At 39.9% G+C, this 20,957-nt stretch overlaps 3 protein-coding genes across 6 annotated transcripts in view; 1 reads left to right on the top strand and 2 right to left on the bottom strand.

Annotated features, from left to right (window-relative positions):
* Positions 1-4,326, bottom strand: part of LOC101480547 (low-density lipoprotein receptor-related protein 8) — an 84,637-nt gene extending 80,311 nt beyond the window's left edge. For 2 of the 3 annotated variants that reach the window (XM_014413564.3, XM_014413565.3), the window contains exons 1-2: positions 4,132-4,325; positions 3,386-3,502 (exon numbers count right to left, since the gene is read on the bottom strand). In XM_014413564.3, coding sequence (XP_014269050.1) covers positions 3,386-3,502; positions 4,132-4,198 — 184 coding nt within the window. In that variant the 5' untranslated portion in view covers positions 4,199-4,325. Of the gene's footprint in view, positions 1-3,385; positions 3,503-4,131 lie in introns of all 3 variants that reach the window. The other variant, XM_023155227.3, reaches the window with a different exon arrangement.
* Positions 4,327-15,431: 11,105 nt separating this feature from the next.
* tmem125b (transmembrane protein 125b) lies at positions 15,432-17,191 on the top strand. Its single transcript, XM_004567151.5, has 2 exons — positions 15,432-15,989; positions 16,129-17,191. Exons 1-2 carry the CDS (start codon positions 15,941-15,943, stop codon positions 16,860-16,862), a joined length of 783 nt encoding a protein of 260 aa, XP_004567208.1. The 5' UTR covers positions 15,432-15,940; the 3' UTR covers positions 16,863-17,191.
* A 22-nt stretch (positions 17,192-17,213) lies between these two features.
* Positions 17,214-20,082, bottom strand: LOC101480259 (uncharacterized). Of its 2 annotated transcripts, none has more exons than XM_004567241.3 (3): positions 19,972-20,082; positions 18,572-18,698; positions 17,214-18,430 (listed from the first exon to the last, which is right to left on the bottom strand). In XM_004567241.3, exons 2-3 carry the CDS (start codon positions 18,681-18,683, stop codon positions 18,039-18,041), a joined length of 504 nt encoding a protein of 167 aa, XP_004567298.2. In that variant the 5' UTR covers positions 18,684-18,698; positions 19,972-20,082; the 3' UTR covers positions 17,214-18,038. The 2 variants fall into 2 exon arrangements, with proteins under 2 accessions (XP_004567298.2, XP_076733062.1); XM_076876947.1 differs by lacking the exon at positions 19,972-20,082 and adding an exon at positions 19,814-19,863.
* Positions 20,083-20,957: the final 875 nt, after the last annotated feature.

Below are 20,957 nucleotides of genomic sequence, written 5' to 3'. Positions count from 1 at the left end.
ATTTTAAATTGATGACAAAAAATACTCTGTCAGCAGGGGAGGCACTGTCTGCCTTCAAGAACTTAGCAAGCAGCCAAATAAAAAAACAATAATATTGACTGACATAATCTTACCTATTCTCATATCATAAAACCAATTTACAGATCATGCACGAAGTAGACCATATTAAAAAATATTGACCGATTTCTTCGCACTCAAGCTATTAAAAGGACCTCAGTGTGCCTCAGATGTGTGAGTTCTAAGGACTCTTAATAGAGCTTTAAACAAGCATTTATCAAGCATTGAACAGAGGCTTCTTAATTTCCTGAAACTTGGTGTGTTAGCAGGCCTGTGGTTTCGACACTATAGCAGAGAATCTGCATCCACCGAAAGGCTTTAGAACAAAGAAATAAAAAAATGACTACGGGAGGTTTGGAGGAGTGCCGGCAGATTCAAAAGTGAGTGTGGCAATGAGGGAGTGGTGGAGGTTTATTAACTAAGAGAAGACAAAGAGAGGAGGCATGCAGCCTGTTGCTGACTCTGCATCGCGGTGTAAAACAACAGAAGACTTTGAGCGCTACGTGGCGATGTGAAATGCCTCCCTGCAGGTGTGAATGTTAAATTCATGAATGCAAATTAAATAGATTCCTATCACATCCGAGGATGAGAGGAGAGTCAAGCGGACACTCTGGACTTTGAAGGTAGCGCAGATAGATGGCAAGTGGGCGATATGCTGCTATAATCAGGACGAGGATTAAACGCCGACTTCGCATCAGAGTCGGCACAAATTGGACTTTAAGAATTCAAGGAGGAATTCTTTTGTTGCCTCCACTGCTGTCAACTCCAGATGCAGCGAGAGGGAGGGAGGATTTGCGTCTCATCCTCACCCAGGAACTTATGCAACCAGTAAACAAAATGTACAGTTTCTTATATATGGACTGAACTTCTCTGCTGCAGAAATACAGTGTGCACATGCATTAGTACTCATGTGATTCTGTTTATTCTAACATGTGTCTGGCCCATACATGTGTCTGTACATAGTTAGGGACTGCAATTATGCATGTATGAATGTATGGGTCCCCGCAGTGAGTGAACGGTCAGTGGGGAATAGTTTGATAATGGGGGGATGGTAGGGGTGTACTGAGTGATAGGGATTGCAGTCTCGGGGGTGAACTAGTGGGGGATGGTGTTAACAAAAACAGGGTAAAGGATGGAGAAGCACCATGGTGCATAAAGATTACTGGTATGAGAAATTCTGGTGTGTTTTAGACACCTGTTCTGCCAGCGACAGTCAGGTTAGAAAGAAAGTGACACTGGCATGACAAATAAGGAGCTGCAGCTCCTTCCTGTCAGCATATTTCATAACCATGGTCTGTTGCACACATTCAGTCACTGAAATATCTGGCTTGGCATTGTGTTATGAAATATTATATTTTCAGCAAAAAAAAAAAAGTGAGACAATCCACTCAGCCATTCAGAAACTTAATTTAAAAAATGCTACCGCTTCACAGCCAACGAGAACCAACGGTGTCATTTCTGAACAGGATTTGCTGTATTTACAAGCTAAATCCTCAGCACCTTCTCCCCCCAACGCAGCATATGTTGTACAGGTTTTCACCTCACCGCCTAACACCGGCTGACTTCTGTCTTTTCACATGGAGAAAGAGAAAAACGGCTTACAGAGGCAACCTGTGAGAATGACTCAAAGATAAGTAAATCATTCTTTAACAATTGCCAGAGTACAGAGGAGTACAATTTTAACAGCCAACATCCTTAGCATCTCTCTGATCACACACTACAGAGAAGCGGGTACAGAAACCCTGCATCTCTGCTCAGGGAAACAAGCGCCTGCCCACGCAGATACAACAGACCACACAGGAAAAGGAGATGGACACAGAGTTAAGGCCACACATGTACCGCTCTCTAATAAAACAACATGTAATGCTTTACAGTCATAATCATCAAATGGTGGGCTGACAGTAAGTCTCAGCTTAAAAGGCTTTCAGAGGGAGTGTTTTCACTCAAACCCTAAATGTGTCAGAAGCTCCTCCTTATGGAAAACACACGAGGGGGTAATAAACCCACAAACAATTTCCTATGAAAGAAATACAGAGGAAATAAAGCCTGGCAGAGCAATCACTTTTCTCCAAACGTCAGAATTCGTGTGCGTGTCTGAAACAGTGACACATGAATGTTTTAGGAGCAAACAGGCTCCAAATGACCTGCTTTTCTGCGTGCCTGAGGACACGTCCTGCTGGGACGGAGACGAGAAGCAAGGAAAGAACAGGGAAACACCTCCATACACGCATAGGAAGTATAAGGTGGTTGTATACAACAGGTCTGTGTGGGGGATGGAGTTTTGTGGAAGAGAAAGGGAGAGAGAGAGAAAACATAAAAACAGAGAGATGCATGAGAAGAAAGAGAGAGTGTATGCATTATGAGATCGCGTGGGGAGGTGTAGAATTTTCTCCCGAGCCACAATTAACCCAGACACAAAAGAAGCTGCACTGCAAACACGCAAATCTCGGCTTCAGCTTTGGCACAATTTCACTGGTTTCAGCACGAGCATTCTTTCAAAATATAGGCCACTGGTTTGCTGTCAAAAAGGAAAGCAGAATTCTATTATTTCCACCCAGAACAACACATCCAAGATACCTGTCAGAGCTTTGTGCACTGGAGCGATGCACCACGCAGTCTGTCCCTCACCTGGACAGCTTTTCATTTGAAGATGATTGGAAAATGGTTCCACCCAATCAACCCGCATTTTAGGAAAACACGCTTGTTGAGTGCTCTATTTATAGGAGGAGAAGGGATGAAATCACCTGCACGCGCTCTTAGCCTGAGGCGAACGCACACATCCTCACTCAAAGCATGATTGCATTTGTGCGTCTTTGTAAACTCTGCTGGCTTTTATGGAATCAGGGCCGTTGTGAACAATGCGTGAGTAGAAAGAAAATTGATAAAATCCTAATAAGATAGCAAAGCCAGCAAAAAAAAATCTAAAGCTATGAAAGGGCAGAAACCTGGGAGGGATGCGGGTTCATTTTCTGGTTCATGACTTTTAACACAATAAGAAAACACAACTTAAAATACACAGGCTGAAGCACACACTCGAATCGTGATCAAAATTGAAAGACTAGCTCTAATGAATACTCAGAGCTAAACTTTTTCTAGTACTATTGATGGTTAGGATCACACTGACTGGACTAATCCTCATGATAATACGGTGGGATGTTTTTATGATTAAGCAGGGATGGAGGGGTTGCACTGTTATAATCATTAATATAGTTAATGTCTATTTTCATCATGCTTTAACATGTTATTGTGTAATAACGCCTTAGTCGTGGCAGGTCCACAGTCAACATATTTAATCTGTGTTTATTTCTCCTTTAATTTTAACACTTACGACAGTTTTCTTCATCACTGTTGTCTGAGCAGTCGTCATCATCGTCACACCTCCAGATGGTCGGTATACACCTTTTGTTGCTGCACTGAAACTGTCCATCCTCACACTCATCCGTGGCTGCAAGAAACAAAAACAAAAACAAAAACAAACGGAGAGATAAGAGTCCAGATGGATGAGCAACAATTGGATATAACAGTAATCTCTTGTAGGCTAGTTCAACTGTCATTTGCAAATGAATGCCTAATTGATATTCAGTCTTCATTCAGGTCAATTGGGTGAAGGGCTAGAGGCGTCATGGTGCATGCTTTCTTTCAGATAGCGGTCTCCTTTTTCCCAGGATATTTAACAGTTCAAAGACAGAAGGGCTCAGAAGAGGCCCAGGGTCTGCACGACTCAATTCTTCCAAACGTAAAGACAAAGATTCAGTCAGTCAGTCAGTCTGTGCTACTACAGCTACTACCTCTGATGCAGTATGGATGACAGATGCATGACAGACACGCAGAGGCTTTTTCCTATCCTGAAACCTCACCTATTACATTTTTAAAGTGAATTAAACAACACACTTGCGCATTAATTTGTTTTTAGAAAGTAGTCCCTTTTAGCCTTTTTGCTCTCTTGGTATCACACGCACGCTCGCGCGCGCCGAGTAGAGAGCGCTTCCAGTCAGCTCAGCATCACACACCAGCCTTTATCTACTATTTCAATAGCGTTTCGCGCGCAGAGGGGGGCAACAATTTTCAACTGACCTTTTGTGAAATGAAGCCTGAGGACGAACAAATTAAAAAGTAGCAATATCCTTAAATCCGTCAACATTTCTGGAGAAGGTGATGGAGCTCATTCACATCCACGAAACAAAGCCCAAAAGCCGCTCTTGTTGTAGCGCTGCGACGCCGCTGCCTGCCTCTCCGCCGTGTGAAACTCCCCCTCCCTCCGCCTCACTGGCTACCCGGCGCGTGACGACAGCGCGCGGGGCGGGGACAGTTACGCTACACAATGCGATACAGTAGGACAGTGACCAAAGGCATGAAATAATACAAACTATTAAGGCAAATTTCTTGAACTAGCTTACTTTAAAAATAAATGCATTTATTTATCTTTTGCTTGTGTTTTGTGGTATCTTCATTTTTATGTGTGGTTGTTTATTTTGCGATTGCGGCGAAATAAAAACTGTAACTAAAAACGTTTTTTGCCTCTCTAGATCACAATGTCATACAATAATGAAATCTTTGAAGGCAGATTTTCTAAAAAAAAAAAAAAAAAAAGTTGAGTAGAATAGAAATAAACGGCAGTTCTTTTTTTGTTTTTTGTTTTTTGTCTTTGCAATGGTGCTTTCTTATCCCATACAGTTTTAAATTGTATTTGTGACATTAGGCAGAAAAATCAATTTTTTAACATTATTTGGACAAATAACAATAATAATACAATACAATTTGCTGCTTGCCTTACATGTTAAAGAACCCCGCTTCAACCTGGGAGGAGATACAACCCCATGTCTGAAGGGGTCACAAGCTATTTTACTCCTGATGCAACTCCCGAACCTGGATAAACAGGAGGGTTATCTCAGCTATCATATCTGGTGTAAAAATTGTGCCATACCAAACTTACAGATACTAACTGTGCAGCTTTTAGAGTAGGGAAAAAACATTGGCCTACAGGGGACAGACCAAAATAAGTGTTGGGCTATTATGACTAGGTGATGGGACAAGTCCAACGCTGGTGTGATTCTGGTGTGATTAGCTCAAAATAACACCATAAACCTAAGCTCATAACAAATGTTAAATACAAATATGCATTTTTTTATTTCAGTATTGAGCATTCCTGGGTTTAAAATAGGTTGAAAAAATAGTTGGTCTTTTTTGGGGAATATAATTACATGTTTGCATATATAAATTCAGGCCAAACTGGGGGGGGTTCTCCATATTGCTCCATAGTAAGAGTCTAATCTGGCTGATTCGATCAGTATATTGAGTCCTGGTGATTCCTGGTTCTCTCCTTCATGGTTATGCTAAATGCAGTGCTTATTATGTGTGTATTATTATTATTATTATTATTATTATTATTATTATTATTATTATTATGTCTTGAAAATATATGTTGCTCAAAGAAAGCGTCTCTAAGAAAGCATTTTTATTGTTTTGAGTCTTTCATTCAGATCCCTCATTATTTTCTGGCTTTTCTGGACATTTTTCTGGCTATGTGAAGTATTGGTAAGTTATGGAACTTACCTGCTGGGAACAAAGACGCTGCAACCAGGGGGAGGGATGAACCAAATGATCTTTCCTGTTGAAATGTGTAACAGATTTTGATGTAGCACATTTATCAAAGCCTTTTTTTTTCTCTGAGTGTTCTAGTTTTGCTAATCAAGGGCATGTATGAGTGAGAAAGAGAGTGAAAGTAGTCTGAGAGCTGCCCATGTCATACCCACTAAGCCAGTGAAATCAATTTTGGAGCATGACAGACAGGTAATAGTGGTACACTGCTGGGGACTAGCAGGAGCAGATTGGTAGGGATCAAGAGGTCAAGCAATTTTGCATCCCTGTGGTGTATTTGTGTTCACTTTGAAACAGTTTTGGGTATAATTTCAAAATCCTCCACAATGCAGCCAGAGCTCCACACATGTAACAAATCCTTAAATCCGTCAAAGTTTAAACAATAGAAAGGGGGGAAACAGTTTATGGCTGATGGAAAGCAAAGGGAGGTGAAACATGTGAAACATTGTGGTCCTAGTGAGGCAGATTTCAATGTTTTGGAGCTCACTTGTTTCAACATCTTTAACACACTATTGTACAGTACACCATCCTATTCAACATCACCATTATTAATACTCCCCCTGAGCAATAATTTGATATGAGTATCATCTATATGCAAATTGCAAATGCTAAGGTGAACTGCAGGCTATGGAGTTTCTAAAAGTAGCACCAAGAGAAATAAACTAAACTAAATAAACTTACTAAACACAATGAGGTAATATTTGTGACAGATAAAAGTGCATTGGTAGTATTTACAAGGTCTAGTGGCTCCCAGCCAGAGAGAAAAAAAAGGCTGTCTTTCAAATCTAGGCCATGACCATTACTGACAGCATAATCACTCATTTTAAATGGAGATAAGCTCAAGGATAACTTAATCCCTCCTATTCTCAGTTTACACACTGAGATACATGCACACACATAAACAGTCGTGTAGCTGCACAAGCAGTTGTGTTCACAGTCAAAAAGTCGCGGCACTGAAAAGAAAAATGTAGCAGTTAAGACTTGTTGTCATGGTTTCACATCAATTGTCCAGCCAGAGCAAGACAGCAGGAGCATATTGAAAGGAAATAACACAGATGTTGCTGAACAGCTGTTTGAAGCAACAAAAGTGAATATGATATTAGTTTACTCCTGACCTGACCAAATTCAGAGTTTTATCTGCGACTAGTGATGCAGAAAAGCAAGTCGATACAATTTTCTGATTTTTTGAGTAGCTAGGATTCATTATAACCATCCTGCAATAATGGTTCATTATGTACAGTAACACACTGTGGAGTTCATAAACTGTGGATTTGCACTTTGACACAAACCTACCATACTTAAAGAACAGTATGTGTTCTCATTCATGGCTTCTTCAAAATGAAATGAAAGCAATGGGTATTGCTGTAGTACAACAAACAGACTTTTGATGTAGTTACAAATTTGATTCTCATGCATCAGAGACAGCTCCAAGTAAATTGAGTTTACAGTCAATTTGCTGTGAGGGGTGAGTCATGACTAAATGAAAATGCTTTTAGCAAACTGGGGATTAGGAAAGAGGCAGGGCATATCAGAGTGAGTGTGAGAGTGAGAGATTGTCAATCAGCACTAATATAAGAACAGATTTTGCATATCTTAATATGTGCAATGCTTTTTTACTGCTTTGACCTCCTTTTCAAATGTCTATGACTATAAGCCATAGTATAAACACTTAGTTGCTCTAAAGACAAGAGTTCACAAAGGTCCTCAGTAACCGTTTGTGTGGGCTGTTGGCTTAGTTTAGTTTAGTTTGTGCTTAATGTTGGTTTAACTTAATGTAACATTTGTTTAAAAAAAATTAATCCAGTTTTACTGGTTTCTTCTGTTATCTGTCTGGCAAAAACGTCTACTCCTCCATAGCCCTGTATGAAATTGCTCTTTTAATTGCTATGGCTAATAAAAATGGTCCTCCTGTAACCTGTCTGGTGGTATATTCATGTCTATCTAGACTGAAATACAAATGTTTGGAATCTTTGTAACAATAACAGTTCTGATGAAGAATAAAGTAATATATGTTTTATAGCTAACCAGACATTTATACATTGTTACAATATTTGTTCTTTTGTTGTTTCTTAATTTGAGCCAATATACCACCAAATCATACTAATAAGTGATGACCACGTAACTGCCTGATCAATTTTAGTGTACAAAAATCTTCATATCTTTTCATTACTGAGATACAATTTCCCATTTTAACAACCTTTTTATTCATATGTTCTGTCCAGGATAGTTTAATGTCTAAGACTACACACAGGGCTTGGTCTCATGGACTTGATCAACACTCCATTAATGGAACCTATTAATAGTGGCATGACAAGGAAAGAATTTACTGTACACGTCCTTCATCCATTTCATGTAACATAACAATATGGCAACTTTTATTTTAGAATCACAAGCTACCCACCCTAAAGCTTAAGGTGCTTTAATTACCCATAATTAACTACATGAATGTTATGCAGTATTACATAAGACCTGTTACTAGAGACTGTGCACTTAAATCCAAGAGGAAAGTGTTTACTGAGGTCATAAATGAAGGGCACATTAGGGTCTTTTTCTCACAGGCTTACAGTCAGCTACTGGAGTTGCCCTCTGCTCACCATTAGGCGGAATACAGTGTAGAATGCTCATACACTGACTTCACTTTTCAAATCTGGGAGCGAAATCTACCTATTTTAAACAATTTTTAGAGTATTCCATCCAACAATTGTTGAGATATCAGCTAATATCATACATATATCAACTTGCTGGTTGTATGGGAGGAATATCCAGAAACGTCATAAAAGGATGCATCATGTTGTGAGACCTGGTCAACTTACTTGGAGTAAAAAACACTACTGGATGCCTGAACTTCTTTGACTTGCTGGTAGCACTAGATGAAATATCAGGGTATATTCAAAGTATCTTGTCTGTAAACAATTTCATGTCAGATCAAACTGCATCCCCATCAGTCATGCCTCGTGACAGATAATTATCGGTTATTTGAATCTCCTCACTGTCAGGGTGCATAATTTTGGAAACTTTATAAGCAGCATCAAAATACTCAGTATGCTTAAGGTTTGTGCGAGCCTCGTTGTGTCATGAGTTGTCAAGAAATTGGCCCTTTTATTTGTCACAGCAGCCAGTTTGGAGGATTTGCTACATTCTGGAGAAGCCGCCATCATCCTCTCGCACAGTCAAGGAATTAAGAAATCCACAGCTTGTCGTGTGAGCAGCATTTCAGTAAGTAGTGTGGTTCTTGTTGCATTTCTTATTTAATTAACCTTTAGGGGACATTTGCTGAGCAGGCATACGTTTTCCTTTTTCAGTTTTCTGCTCCACATTCACTCAGCTGTAGCATCTTGCATTGACAGGCTTCATGGTTCGGTTACAGTGTAACTATCTACTGATTGGCCTCTGAGCACTCAAGCAATTAAATATAAGTACCTTACTCAAGAACACCTTAGCAGCTGCTGTTGAGAGATGAGAGAGTCAAGTTTGTTCTTGTTTTCGCCTACCGCTCACCAGCCTATAAGGGAGAGTGCAACAGTGATGCTGTTTGTCTAACCCAGCGGTCTGCAACTGTGAGATTAGTTCATCCTCACTGGTTGATGCTGTCCCTGTCAGCAAAGTGAGTCCATGAACGAGAAACTGTTTGCAGGGTTTTGCACAGCCCCCTCACCATAATCTTAACCATACACTGAGATCCCTTTTTAAGTCTCTGAGCTAAATTCTTCCCTCCTCCGCACTCAGAGTAAATCTTCCTACTTTAAAGAGTAAATGTGTAAAACCTGGGTCTCTGTAGAATTGCTCCAATGAAACACACTTTCAAGCATTTTTTGCAATAGCCAATTGTTATCTATTGCACACTATCATCAGGGTAATGTCCAGAACTATACTTGAATACGCCAAAGGCCTCAAACATGCAACCAGAGTCATAACGAAGCATCTTCCACAATAACATGAAGGAGGAGCTATGACCCGTGACATGATGACTGACTGTATTCATCCTTTATTTGAAAAGCAGATGAGATGGTGGAGCAATTCTATTTATCAGTTTGTCACTCTGTAGGTTTTAGGTGTCAGAAATGAAAAAGCATTTTAAAAAGACAGTTTATTGCATCTGTGTTGATAAACTATAACTACAATAATGCTACATCCACAGAGGCTGGCTTTCTTCACAGTCCCTACATTTATTTTTAATGTTGTTAGTACATTTATATGCTTATGCCTGCGTATCTATTAAGTAAGTAAGGCTGTATTTTATTTGGGAATTTTTCCCATTACAGTGTCAATAATTTTTGCTAAATGTAGAGATTTGAGTGCTTATGTTGCATTTAAATACAGGTGACAAACCCGCTGCCTTGGGCACAAAAAAAGCCTGCAAGGTTTTGGTGGCCTATTAACAACAAAGAGTTAGACATCCCTAATCTAACCCCATATGCAGCCTTCTAATGTGGGCACCCTCAGACTGCTTCCAAACCTGGAGGCTGCTGCCACCTGCAGGATGATCTTTGTCCACAACAACGTTGCATACTCTTTTATCAAACACATATATTAAACATGACTGTCCTGTTGTGGTATCATTAGAGCAAAACGCACATGTTGTGTTTATTAGATTGACAAAAGCAAAATTTAAGCCTTAACTAGAAGCCTGTTGAGTTTTTCTTAAAATGTATGAAATATGGTGGAGTCTTAAGCATACTGCATATTATTTGAAGTATATTTACAACCTTTGACATTCTTGTCATTTTAAAGTTTTCCTCTACTTTATTGTATTAGCATGATTTGGCTTTTTTTTTTTTTTTTTTTTTTTAAATACGTAGCTTTGATCTTTCAGATTTTCTAATAATTGCCCAAATGATAATTGTAGAGAGACACTTAATACAAAAATGTGCCTGGATGACATCCTAGGTTCCTTCAGTAAAGCATGAAAAGCAAACTCAGACAGTATCAACCTCAATATTAACCCCACAGACACGTGAAGTGAATAATGTTACCACATTATAATGCAACGTCCTGCTTGCTGCTGATGTGAATGCTGCTTTGTATATGTCACTAATGTTGTAAACCAGTAACACTCACCCATGGCACCCTCTGACATCAGTGGCCAGGTTACTGTGCTCTGTCACACCATAAAAACTGCTCTGAAACAGACCGAGCACCAGCATCCAAACCACTGTGTGTGATCAAGCGATACACTGGAACAAGTTCAATCCAGTGAGGCCCATTAAAGGTCACGGCTGCTTTGGTAGCATGAGGATGGCCCACACAATCTTAAACAAGTGGTTTGGTTGTTGCTGTTGTTGTGGTTCATCTGTGTATTTTATGCAGAAGAATTTATAATGCAGCCTTTTTTTTTTCATACATCTGTTCATTGATTTGTCCGTTAGTTCACAACATTCAGTTTTTTTCTCTCTGAGCCTGATGAATTTTGGAGTCACTCCCAGAACAGCAGGCACATGACTGTCGAGGCTATTCTGTCACAAGGCAGAACAGACAGTAAACAAGCACATACAAATACACATTCACCAGCTGTACAGGAGCATGCCAAATACATATCAACCTGTCACAATGATTAGTGCAAATATTTTCATGCTTTGCCTGATTGCTGGCTTAATTGATAATTTTGGCGTTCTTTGGTGGAGGTTATTTTAAAATAAATAGACACTGATTTCTCTATCATATTAAAGTAAACAAATAAATAAAAATGAAATTAAAGCCCTACCGTTGGCACCGAACAACTATGACTACATGATGTTTCATCAAATCTACAAGAGTAATTAACAGTGAGGGTAATTATTGCGAATCAATATGTCCCGCCTAGTGGCTGTATTTAAATCGCTGTACAAGTGCATTAATTGCCAGCTTGCGGTTGAATCACATTGAGTGGGGACAGACTGGTAAATCACCTCTATTGACATCAGAATGGGTTTTTTTATACTAACTGTAGCTTCATTAATAAATACGAATCTGAGAGGCGTAAAATCAAGCTTTTACAATAAAATATAAAGGTTTCTTACAGATACATTCATGGCAAAACGAAAGTAAACTCTCATCTTGTCCTTATCTGGGTTTAAAGTTAGGTCGATATACCTGAGATGAATTACAAAACATGCCATATTGCACATATTATTGATTTTGCAAAAACTGAACTAAAATGCAGAAGCTGTGTGTGGAAAACCAAGTATGTACTTACTACTTAAGAGGGTAAGTAGCACCCAGATGCTGTTCATCAAATACACTTCACTGATCTTCACAACATGTAAGCAGAAAAACGTGTACTACGGGCAAATGTAGATGTACTGATGTATACAGATAAGGGTAGTATGAAAGTTCTGCAACAATGAACTTTCTACAGATGAGTCCAAAGTAGATATGTTGGCCACAAAAAACACCAAGTTCGGAAAACAACAAAACAAAACAAACACAGCGTGTCAGCACAAACACCTCATACCAACTGTCAAGCACGGTGGTGGAGGGATGATGAGCTGGAGTCACAGCACCTGGGAATCTTACAGTCATTGAGTCAACTTCTCTGCATATGTTGCGGAGTATAGCATGGTGGAAAAGAATGGAGAGAATCCCCCACTAAACTTTTGGGTTGGCATTACTTCGGGGGGGGGGGGTGTTGTATTAATCGCATACTTTGGTGGGGGTTTTTTGTGTTTGGTGTGAGGAGTGGAGATTCTACTCTAGTCCAGCTGCCAGCTATTTGGATTTGAGTACAGGGAGCAGCTGATTGGGAAGGATGGGAGCCATTCTCTATAAAGGGGAGAGGAAACTGGAAGGCTTTTACACTGGTGCAGCAGGGAAGCCTCTGAGACTCCAGGGTGAAGTGTGCACATTCTAAGGCATAGGTGTCAAACTCTGGCCCGCGGGCCAAATTGGGCCCGCAGCCTAATTACATTTGGCCCGCGAAGCCATACCAAATTACTATTACCCATATGGAAAACAAATAGTAAAAACTTATATGTGATTACTCATGAAAGTGGCCACTTTCTCATTACTTTCATACATTGTTTTAATAAGTATCCAAAACATACAAGTTTCATTATATAATTTTTCAAGGGATCTTATATCTGTTTTCACTCTTATATGCTTTTCATACAAGTTTCACACAAGACAGATACAAACTTTATAAGATTTATATATATCTTTTCCATATAGAGCTGGCCTACTGGTATTATACAGCTAATATATATATCGTTTAGTATTAAGCTTTGCTTGTTCCATATTCAGTTTTTCAGCAAAACTTGTTTGAGTCCATAAGAAAAGATTCATTCTTATATCTGGAGGAAGATTTTGTTTTTCAGTAAATATTAATGTTAGCCCGCGACTTTGTTCCAGTTTTGAATTTTGGCCCACTGTGTATTTGAGTTTGAAACCCCTGTTCTAAGGGAAAGGATTTTTAACCTGGCCTGGTTTTGCTTTTAAAACAATCTGAGGATGTTGGAGGGAGGACTCATTTTAATTAGGATTTGTGTGGATCTGCTGGGAGGAAAAACACTGGATTGGAGACTGTCCGTGCCCATGGAAAGGAAACTGGCCAAGTTTAGGGAAGTTTCAGCTCGAGAGTGGAAGCCCCAGGATTTAATGTGGAGAGCCACCCTTGAACGACACCAGGCTTGAAAAGGTGGGTGGCAAACCTTTCTGAGGAAGATGCAAGAGTGATATGTTTTTGGCTGCTTGTTCTTCCAAGTGACCACCTTCCCCTGTTTGTAACCAGGCTAACAACCCTGACCGTGGTGGCTTTGGGCCTTGGACTCCTGGCCAGAGTTGTGTCTTCAGCCAGTAGTTTGACTCTGAGGAAAAAAATAAACCTTGTGTACCCCATTGCAGTGTGGGGGTTCCTTAGAGCTTACTACTTTCTTGTACGGAGGCCATTTTGGGCCATACGTAACATATACACAAGTATCCTTGAGTTAAATATAAGACCATCTGACCAACATCTAGAGCTTGGCCCAAACTGTGTCATGCAACAGAACAATGATCCCAAGCGCAGCAGCAAATCTACAACAGAATGACAAAAAAGCAGAGAATCAAGTTGTTGCAATGGCCCAGTAAAAGTCCAGACCTCACCCTGATCGGAGGGACTTTCATAGCTGTGTATAAACAAATACCCACATATCTCAACAAACTGAAACAATGTTGTAAAGGATGACTGATGACTACAGAAAATGATTACTTAAAGTTAATGTTGCTGAAGGTGGTTGTACAAGCTACTGAATCATAGGTTACACTTATTTTTGGTAAATAAATAATGGTATGGTGCCCTGTGTTGTTATTAATCTGAGGTTGTATTTACCTAATTTTAAGAGTTGGTAAGGACCAGATAATTTTTTAAAAATAATTTTTGATGTGTAAAACCTCAGAATTGAAATAGGGTCTACTTTATTACCTTATTACTCCACTAGGGGGAGAAAGTGGCATTTATGTACTGGTCTCAGTACTTTGGTCATGAGAACGACTGGTCCATCAGGGGTTTCCAGACAGCTGCATGGGTATATCTGAGTAAATATGCTGACTTCTCTGGATGGAGAAGTTGAACAAGCAGATGCATTTATAAATGCAACCAGTGTCACCCAGCCTTCACCATTGTGACTGGAATTACACTGAAAAGCTTCCAAAAGTGCATAAAATATACACTGCTGCTAAGAGTTTATATTTCTGTGAAGAAATTAATATCTAAATCTAAATAAAAGTTCATCCATCTTTCCCAACAGCTGATTTATTTATATTTTATTGCTCATATAGAATAAAAATGACTCAAGATGAATTTTAGTAAATCAAAGGTCACCATGCTAACACCAGCAAACTCGTTTGTTTATTTTTCCCTTCATAACTCATATTGATTCAACTTTGTTTCAATCTATACTTCCTCTCTAGTTGTTAGCGCCCCTGCAGTGACTCCATTATAGCCTCAGCCACTTGTCACTGAGTCAACACACATGAAAGCAAGATCATTACACTGGAACAATTGGGGGTGAGGGCATCTTTAATTATGTTAGATGTAACTGCATCAGAATACACCGCTGCACTGCACTGCATTAGCCATAAGCCAAACCTAGCTAGTGGATGCTATTAGCTTCTCCTATGCCGTATATCTGAAAGATAAATGTATAAGTTTGCCCGTTTGGCTATTAAATAAACATTTACATGCTTTTGTCAAGTGTTAGATGAGAATATTGTTACAACTTTAACAGTTTTACATCTTAAATGGGAAACAACAACTATAAGACAGCTAAGCAAAGACTGTAAAAACCTAGCTAGCCAAGCTCTGTCCAAAGGTCAAAACCTACCTACAGTAAGAGCACCAAGCCCAGTAATTAATATGCAGACTATTCCTTTAAGCACACACAGCCACCTAAATAGTAATAAAACCACACCTTGTATCTTTTTTTTTAACATTTTATTTTGAGCTTTAGAGGTGGCAGAGCAGGAAAGCAAAGAAATATACCTTTTTTTTCTTTTTTAAAAGAAAAGAAATATACCTGTGAAATGGTTTTATGGATAATGTTCAGTATTGCCAGGTGTGTAAGAAATAGATGAGATGCCCAGGTTAGTTAGCACCTCAGTGAGGAGATACACTATTCACTGAGACCTATCCAGCCCAGTGTCTGAGTGACGCTATCCTTGGGATCACAGAAACACCATTATCAGTGCACACTGACATCACTCAGCCCTCCAAAGGAGCAACGCAACACCCATCCACGTCCCCCACACACCATCACCCACCCTCTGCAGCACAGTCATTGTGTTCATCGGTCAGCCCATTGTCTGTGATGGAGCGTGGTGGACAGTGTCGCCAATCTCTGTCCAAACCATGATCCAACACTACTATTGTGACCAGTCTTTTTTCCTGCTTAACTTGACAAGATGCTGGTCCCGTGTGATGAGAAGAGAAGTTGGTGTCTGTTCTGCCTGGCACAGGGCTCTAAAGAGGACACAGATTATTGATCTGTGACATGAGTACAGTCGCTGTGGTGATGAAGCCTTGATGAAACGACACATGCACAAGCTACGTAACTGCCATTACCTCTCTGCTTGCAGGAGTTTCACACTGTGGGAGCCCCTGCTTCTGTCTCCAGTTTGACTCAGGACACTTTTGGCATCTACATCCACTTTCATCTCTGAAACCAACTTCAACAAATGAAGCAAAGTACCTGAAATACTGGAAGTTTTCCTCATAGCAGTTTTTTTTTCTTTTTTTTCTTTTTTGCTCAAGGCAGAGATCACTTTCTTTACAGAATGAAACAACGAAACCAAACAACTGTGGGATCTTTCACACTGACTTCTCTGAGGTTTTCAGATGGGATGCAGATGGATGGACAGCAATACAAGACACTCATCTAGCACAAGTGAGTAAGTGTTTACGGGAGGTGAAGCACAGCGTGTTCTCTGTACAGTCATGGGACATAGAAAAGTTACTTGTGCTTTTGGAAATCTGTGTCCTCTAATATTCTGACAATCAACCCATGTTCTCCACACTAATTTAAGGTGTCGTCTTTGATTTTGGCTGTCTGAGCTGTGCCATACCTGACATGGAGACCTTTTACTACCCCATACGTCGGTCCTCAAGCCTCTACCTGGACCCTAGGCTTATACAGCGACGTATCCTGGAAGATCAAGTGGAATTATGGTGGTCCAGAGACCCACAACGCTCCTTGTTGTGTTACTGTGCCTCTGTTGCCCTCATACTCGGACTGGGCCTTGGTGGTGTGGGGCTCCTCTCCACCACCACAAGCCTATCTGGGGAATGGCGCCTAGGGGTGGGCACCACCCTCTGCCTCTTGGCACTTGCTGTCCTGCTCAAGCAGCTTCTCAGCTCTGCCATCCAGGACATGAACTGCGTGCGCAGCAGGCGTCGGATCGACCAGCTGAAAAGTGGTGGGAGGGCCGACCCCGCGCTGATTTTAGCTGTAGGGCTGGCAGTCATGCTGTGTGGGACGGTGCTAATCTTTGTGGCCACCATCGGCAGCCAAGGTCACGACAGCAGGGAAATGTTGGTTTCTGGTCTGGTGTTGATGGCTGCAGGGATGGGCATGTCTCTAGCTGTAGCGGGCTATAGTGTGCTGGCATACATCAAAAGAAGAAGGGAGCAGAGGAGGAGGATGAGAATGAGGAGAATGAGGAGGACAGGGAATCAAGCTGTCTGTGTGTTCAGTGTTTCTGGAGGACAAATGAGTCAAGCCAGGAGAGAGACCTCGTCGAGCAGGACCAGCCTGATCTGAAAGGACTTAAAATATCTGAGACTGGATGAAGTGGTTTAAAGCTAAAGGAACTAATAGTAGAACCGAGAAGGTTGTGTCAATATCCAAATCAAGTCTTCACAAATTTTCTTTCCACTCTCTTTATTGTTTTCCATTACCATAAAAACTGACTGCTGAGCTCTAAACACCATCACTGCAGTGCAGTCACATCATTTCTACAAGAACAATAGGCTGCTGTCAACAATGGCTCTGTAATTTGATAAGCGAATATTTCCCTCCTTTGTACTGTCTGAAGGCTCATTTATGCTGTGTCTGACTGATTATAGTTGTAAATAAAGAGCAGATGTCACATCAGATCAAAACATCGCTGTGTTGTAATTTCAATAAGAACGACTTTATTAAAGACGTGAATGTTCAAAAAAGTAATTTCATACAAACAAACATTCAGACTACAACAAAGATGTGTGAGTGTGAAGTTGTTTAACTCTTTGATGTTCACTGTCAGCAGAAATGTAATAAAAAAACAAAAAACTTAAAGGTAACTTAAAGGTGAATAATTGAATGGCATGTGTGAAAACAAATAGCATTTAGCAGGATATAAACATTAACATCATTATTAGCAAATAAACTGAATGTTGTAATTTTAAATATTTTCCATGTAGAGTTACATACACAGCATATGTAATATGTGAATCCATATCGATATATAGTACATTTGAGCTTTAAGAACAATTTCTACACAGCATAAAAGAAAAAAATCAAAGGTATTCTGATTGCACAACGAGTCAACATTACAGAGGTCAATGCAGCACTTTAAATGTGTTTTGTATTAATTTTGGCCCCTCTTAAGGTCGGTTATCTAATAATAACGGATAATTTGGTCAAAACATTTGCGTGGCTCAGAAGTTTCTGCAGTCAAAAAAACTTTACTGTTCAGTAAGTAGGTTGGGGCCCATGTTGGGGGTCATATAATAAATTTAAGGGTTTCAAAATGAGCAATATGAGCAGGCCAAAAAAGAAAGAAATTCTGATTTACTATTTCTTGTCAAGTTTATAATCCTGTCTTCTTTAAGGGCTCATGAGGCACAAAAGTTTTAAACTTTAATTATGGAAACGCTGCGTCCTGATGAACAGAATCAACTTTTGGAGTCTCATTATTTTTGTTGTAAACCGGTCACTTTGGAAATATGTATTTAATCACCCTATAGTGAACTGAAGATCGTCGTCACTGTCATCTGTCCCCTCTACCTCGTCATCCTCCCTTTGTCCCTCTGGCATGTGCTTCTCACCGGGCTGGATGTAGTTGTCCTCAATGAAGCCATCGTCGTCATCATCCAACCCGGGCTGAGTCCCTCTGACTACTCCCATCCTACCGGACACATTGTTAGGGAAAGACATGTCCTCTTGACCGTACTGGCTCGCCCCATCCGACTCCTGGAGCAGGGAGTGTCTGTAGCTGGCCAGAAAGCGATGTAAAACGCGAAACTTAACAACCAACACGATGAAGAGTGAAAGGGTGATGACTGTGCCCAACGCTATAGCCAGATAGGAGAATTCCACCTTTGGGCTCTCAAATGAGCTGTTTGTCTCTGCAGGAAAAAATTTGGTTCATCAAAATCTAACAAGACAGAACCCAAAACATTTCCTATGGATTAGGTATAGTAGAATATTAAACCCCTCAAACAAGAATAACACTGAAATAAAAGGTTACTGTTTACTTTGTTACTTACTTGGTTTGCCAGTGCTATTAGTGTTGTCTTCGACAGCGTCTGATATAGAAGCAGTATATGCAACGTTACAGAGAAAAAGCACCACACTGATGCCACAGCTCCACAGACCCATCTCGCTGTACAAGATCTACAAAAATAAATACAGTAGTAACCAGGATTGTGATCCAAACAAGAGAGGAAATTTGGAGTCAAAAGAACAGAACTTTGGCGAATACCTTGAATAAGACTTGACTTGATTAAACTCAAATGTCAGCGGGACTGAATGCAGTATTACAAGGCAGACGATTTTGCTAAAAATTGCATTTGAAAGGATGATTGCACAGGCAGTAAGAAAAAAAAAAAGACCTGCTAAAGTAAAGTAAAGTTTCACAGGCCTGTAGTTACAAAGTGCTGCACAAAATATAAAAGAAAATGAAACTACTGTTAACAGTGATACAAAGCCAAGTTAAATTTTGGGCCATAATTTTTTTTAAAAGCCTTTGTCCCCCTCAATCGGTCCCAGACTCGTACGAGGAACAACCAACAAATACCACGTCAGTGATCGAGGAGTGCAGGAGCACCCTGAGGAGCTGCAGGGTGCTCAATAGGAAGCAAAGAGAAATCGTCTGGAGCTTGTCCATTTCCAAAAGATGCGTTTTTCACTAAATGATTTTGTTTTATGACACCAAAGCAAGGCATCTTGTGAAACATAGAGCAGTGAGAGTGACATGAATAAAGTGATAACAATATAACATCATTTTACAGTTTTAAGATGTTAAGCTTCCATTTGACAAACTGGACACCTGTTCTTACTCTTAACTATCTTACCTATCTTATCTATGTTACTCGTTCTTCCCGTTTCATGGAGTACCATACATTTACACTGTCTGGTTGGGACGAAACATAAATTGTCAGTCATCATCATTATTATCGTAGCACGGAAGCATCAGAGATAGTATGAGTATAGTATCTGAAGCCTGCTCAGATTGTATAAGATAAAAGATCACAAATGATTTGACCTTAATCACAACATTAAGATAAAAATATTTAAGTTCTCTTCACATAGACAGTCACATGATGTTGTCAGGCCTTTAGTAACGTCCAGAGGAATTTTAAAAGACCTTAATTTCTTACTAATTACCTTCAATCTTAAAATAAAAGCACTCTCTTTATCACCCAACAGCAGATGTGTGTATACCGACTGTAATGTTCTTTACATTGTGTCACTAGCCTGTTTTCTTTCCAAATATAAACTCGGTTTACCTTCTAATGCTGGCCAGAGCACAGTAGCTGGTTCACTGAAGTCATATGACCACAACATACCTATGTTCACTCAGTAGTGTCACTTAATATTATCATTAACACAAATGTCATGTTACGCACACTGCAAAGCACACAAAAATCTATGTAAAAGTCCTTACCTGTGCCAAAACTGATAGAGAAGGTGTATTTTGGTCTTCTTAGCTTAAGATTTTGTTTTCCCCTTCCGTTGCTTCAAAAACAATAAAAGGCCTGTCTGGGCAAAGGTTACAAGACACGCCATAATGTCTCCCTTCTTGCACCATATCCTCAAGACAGATGTTAATGATTAACTTCACTGGGTTTATAATTTTTTCTTTGCCCTGTGTAACTACTTTCTTTTATATATTCAATCAATTCAATGTTATTTATATAGCACCAGCTCACAATACCAGTTGCATCAAGGTGCTTTATATTGTAAGGAAAAGACCCTACAGCAACACAGAGAAAACCCCAACAATCAAACAACCCCCCATGAAGAAGCAGTGGGTGTTTTTGTTCAGAATATAAAATAATTTCAAGAGTCAAAAACTCTACTGCTGTTGGAAGTAATGAAAAGCCTGCTGGCAGGAAACAAAGAGAGTTAATGAGTAAAAGGACAGTTACACTGATGCATCTGTGCTCTTGGGCCAAACAGTGGCACTGTAATCACATCAGACATAAAACAAAGACACTCCACAGAGCCTCCACAGCTCTGTGTGGAGGGGGCAGCTGTGTTAGCTCACAATCGCTTTTGTAATGTTAAAAATCATGAAAATAACAACAACATGCACTTAAAATATCTCCTTATACAAAAGAGAAAATAATACTTAATATTTCCTCTTATTTAATGTATAACGGTGTGTTATTGTGAGCTCCTCATGACTTAATCTATGTATCTTGAATTACTGTGATGCATAACAGACGTCGGTGCTGGATCATCAGGCAGTGAGGTGCCTGATGATAACTTAACTAATGTGATTAACTTGAACTGAACGTGAGCAAAACCAAAGAGATGGTGGTGACCTTCTCCAGTTGGCAGAGGGATCTGGCTGCTTCAGTCACCACCACCATCGACAGGAAGCCAGTGGAGGTAGTTGAGGAGTACAAATACCTGGGAACCATCTTT

Source organism: Maylandia zebra, linkage group LG18, assembly GCF_041146795.1.
Source record: "Maylandia zebra isolate NMK-2024a linkage group LG18, Mzebra_GT3a, whole genome shotgun sequence".
Taxonomy (NCBI): domain Eukaryota; kingdom Metazoa; phylum Chordata; class Actinopteri; order Cichliformes; family Cichlidae; genus Maylandia; species Maylandia zebra.
Note: the sequence above shows the minus strand (reverse complement) of the source record. Positions and strands in the feature narration are given on the sequence as shown.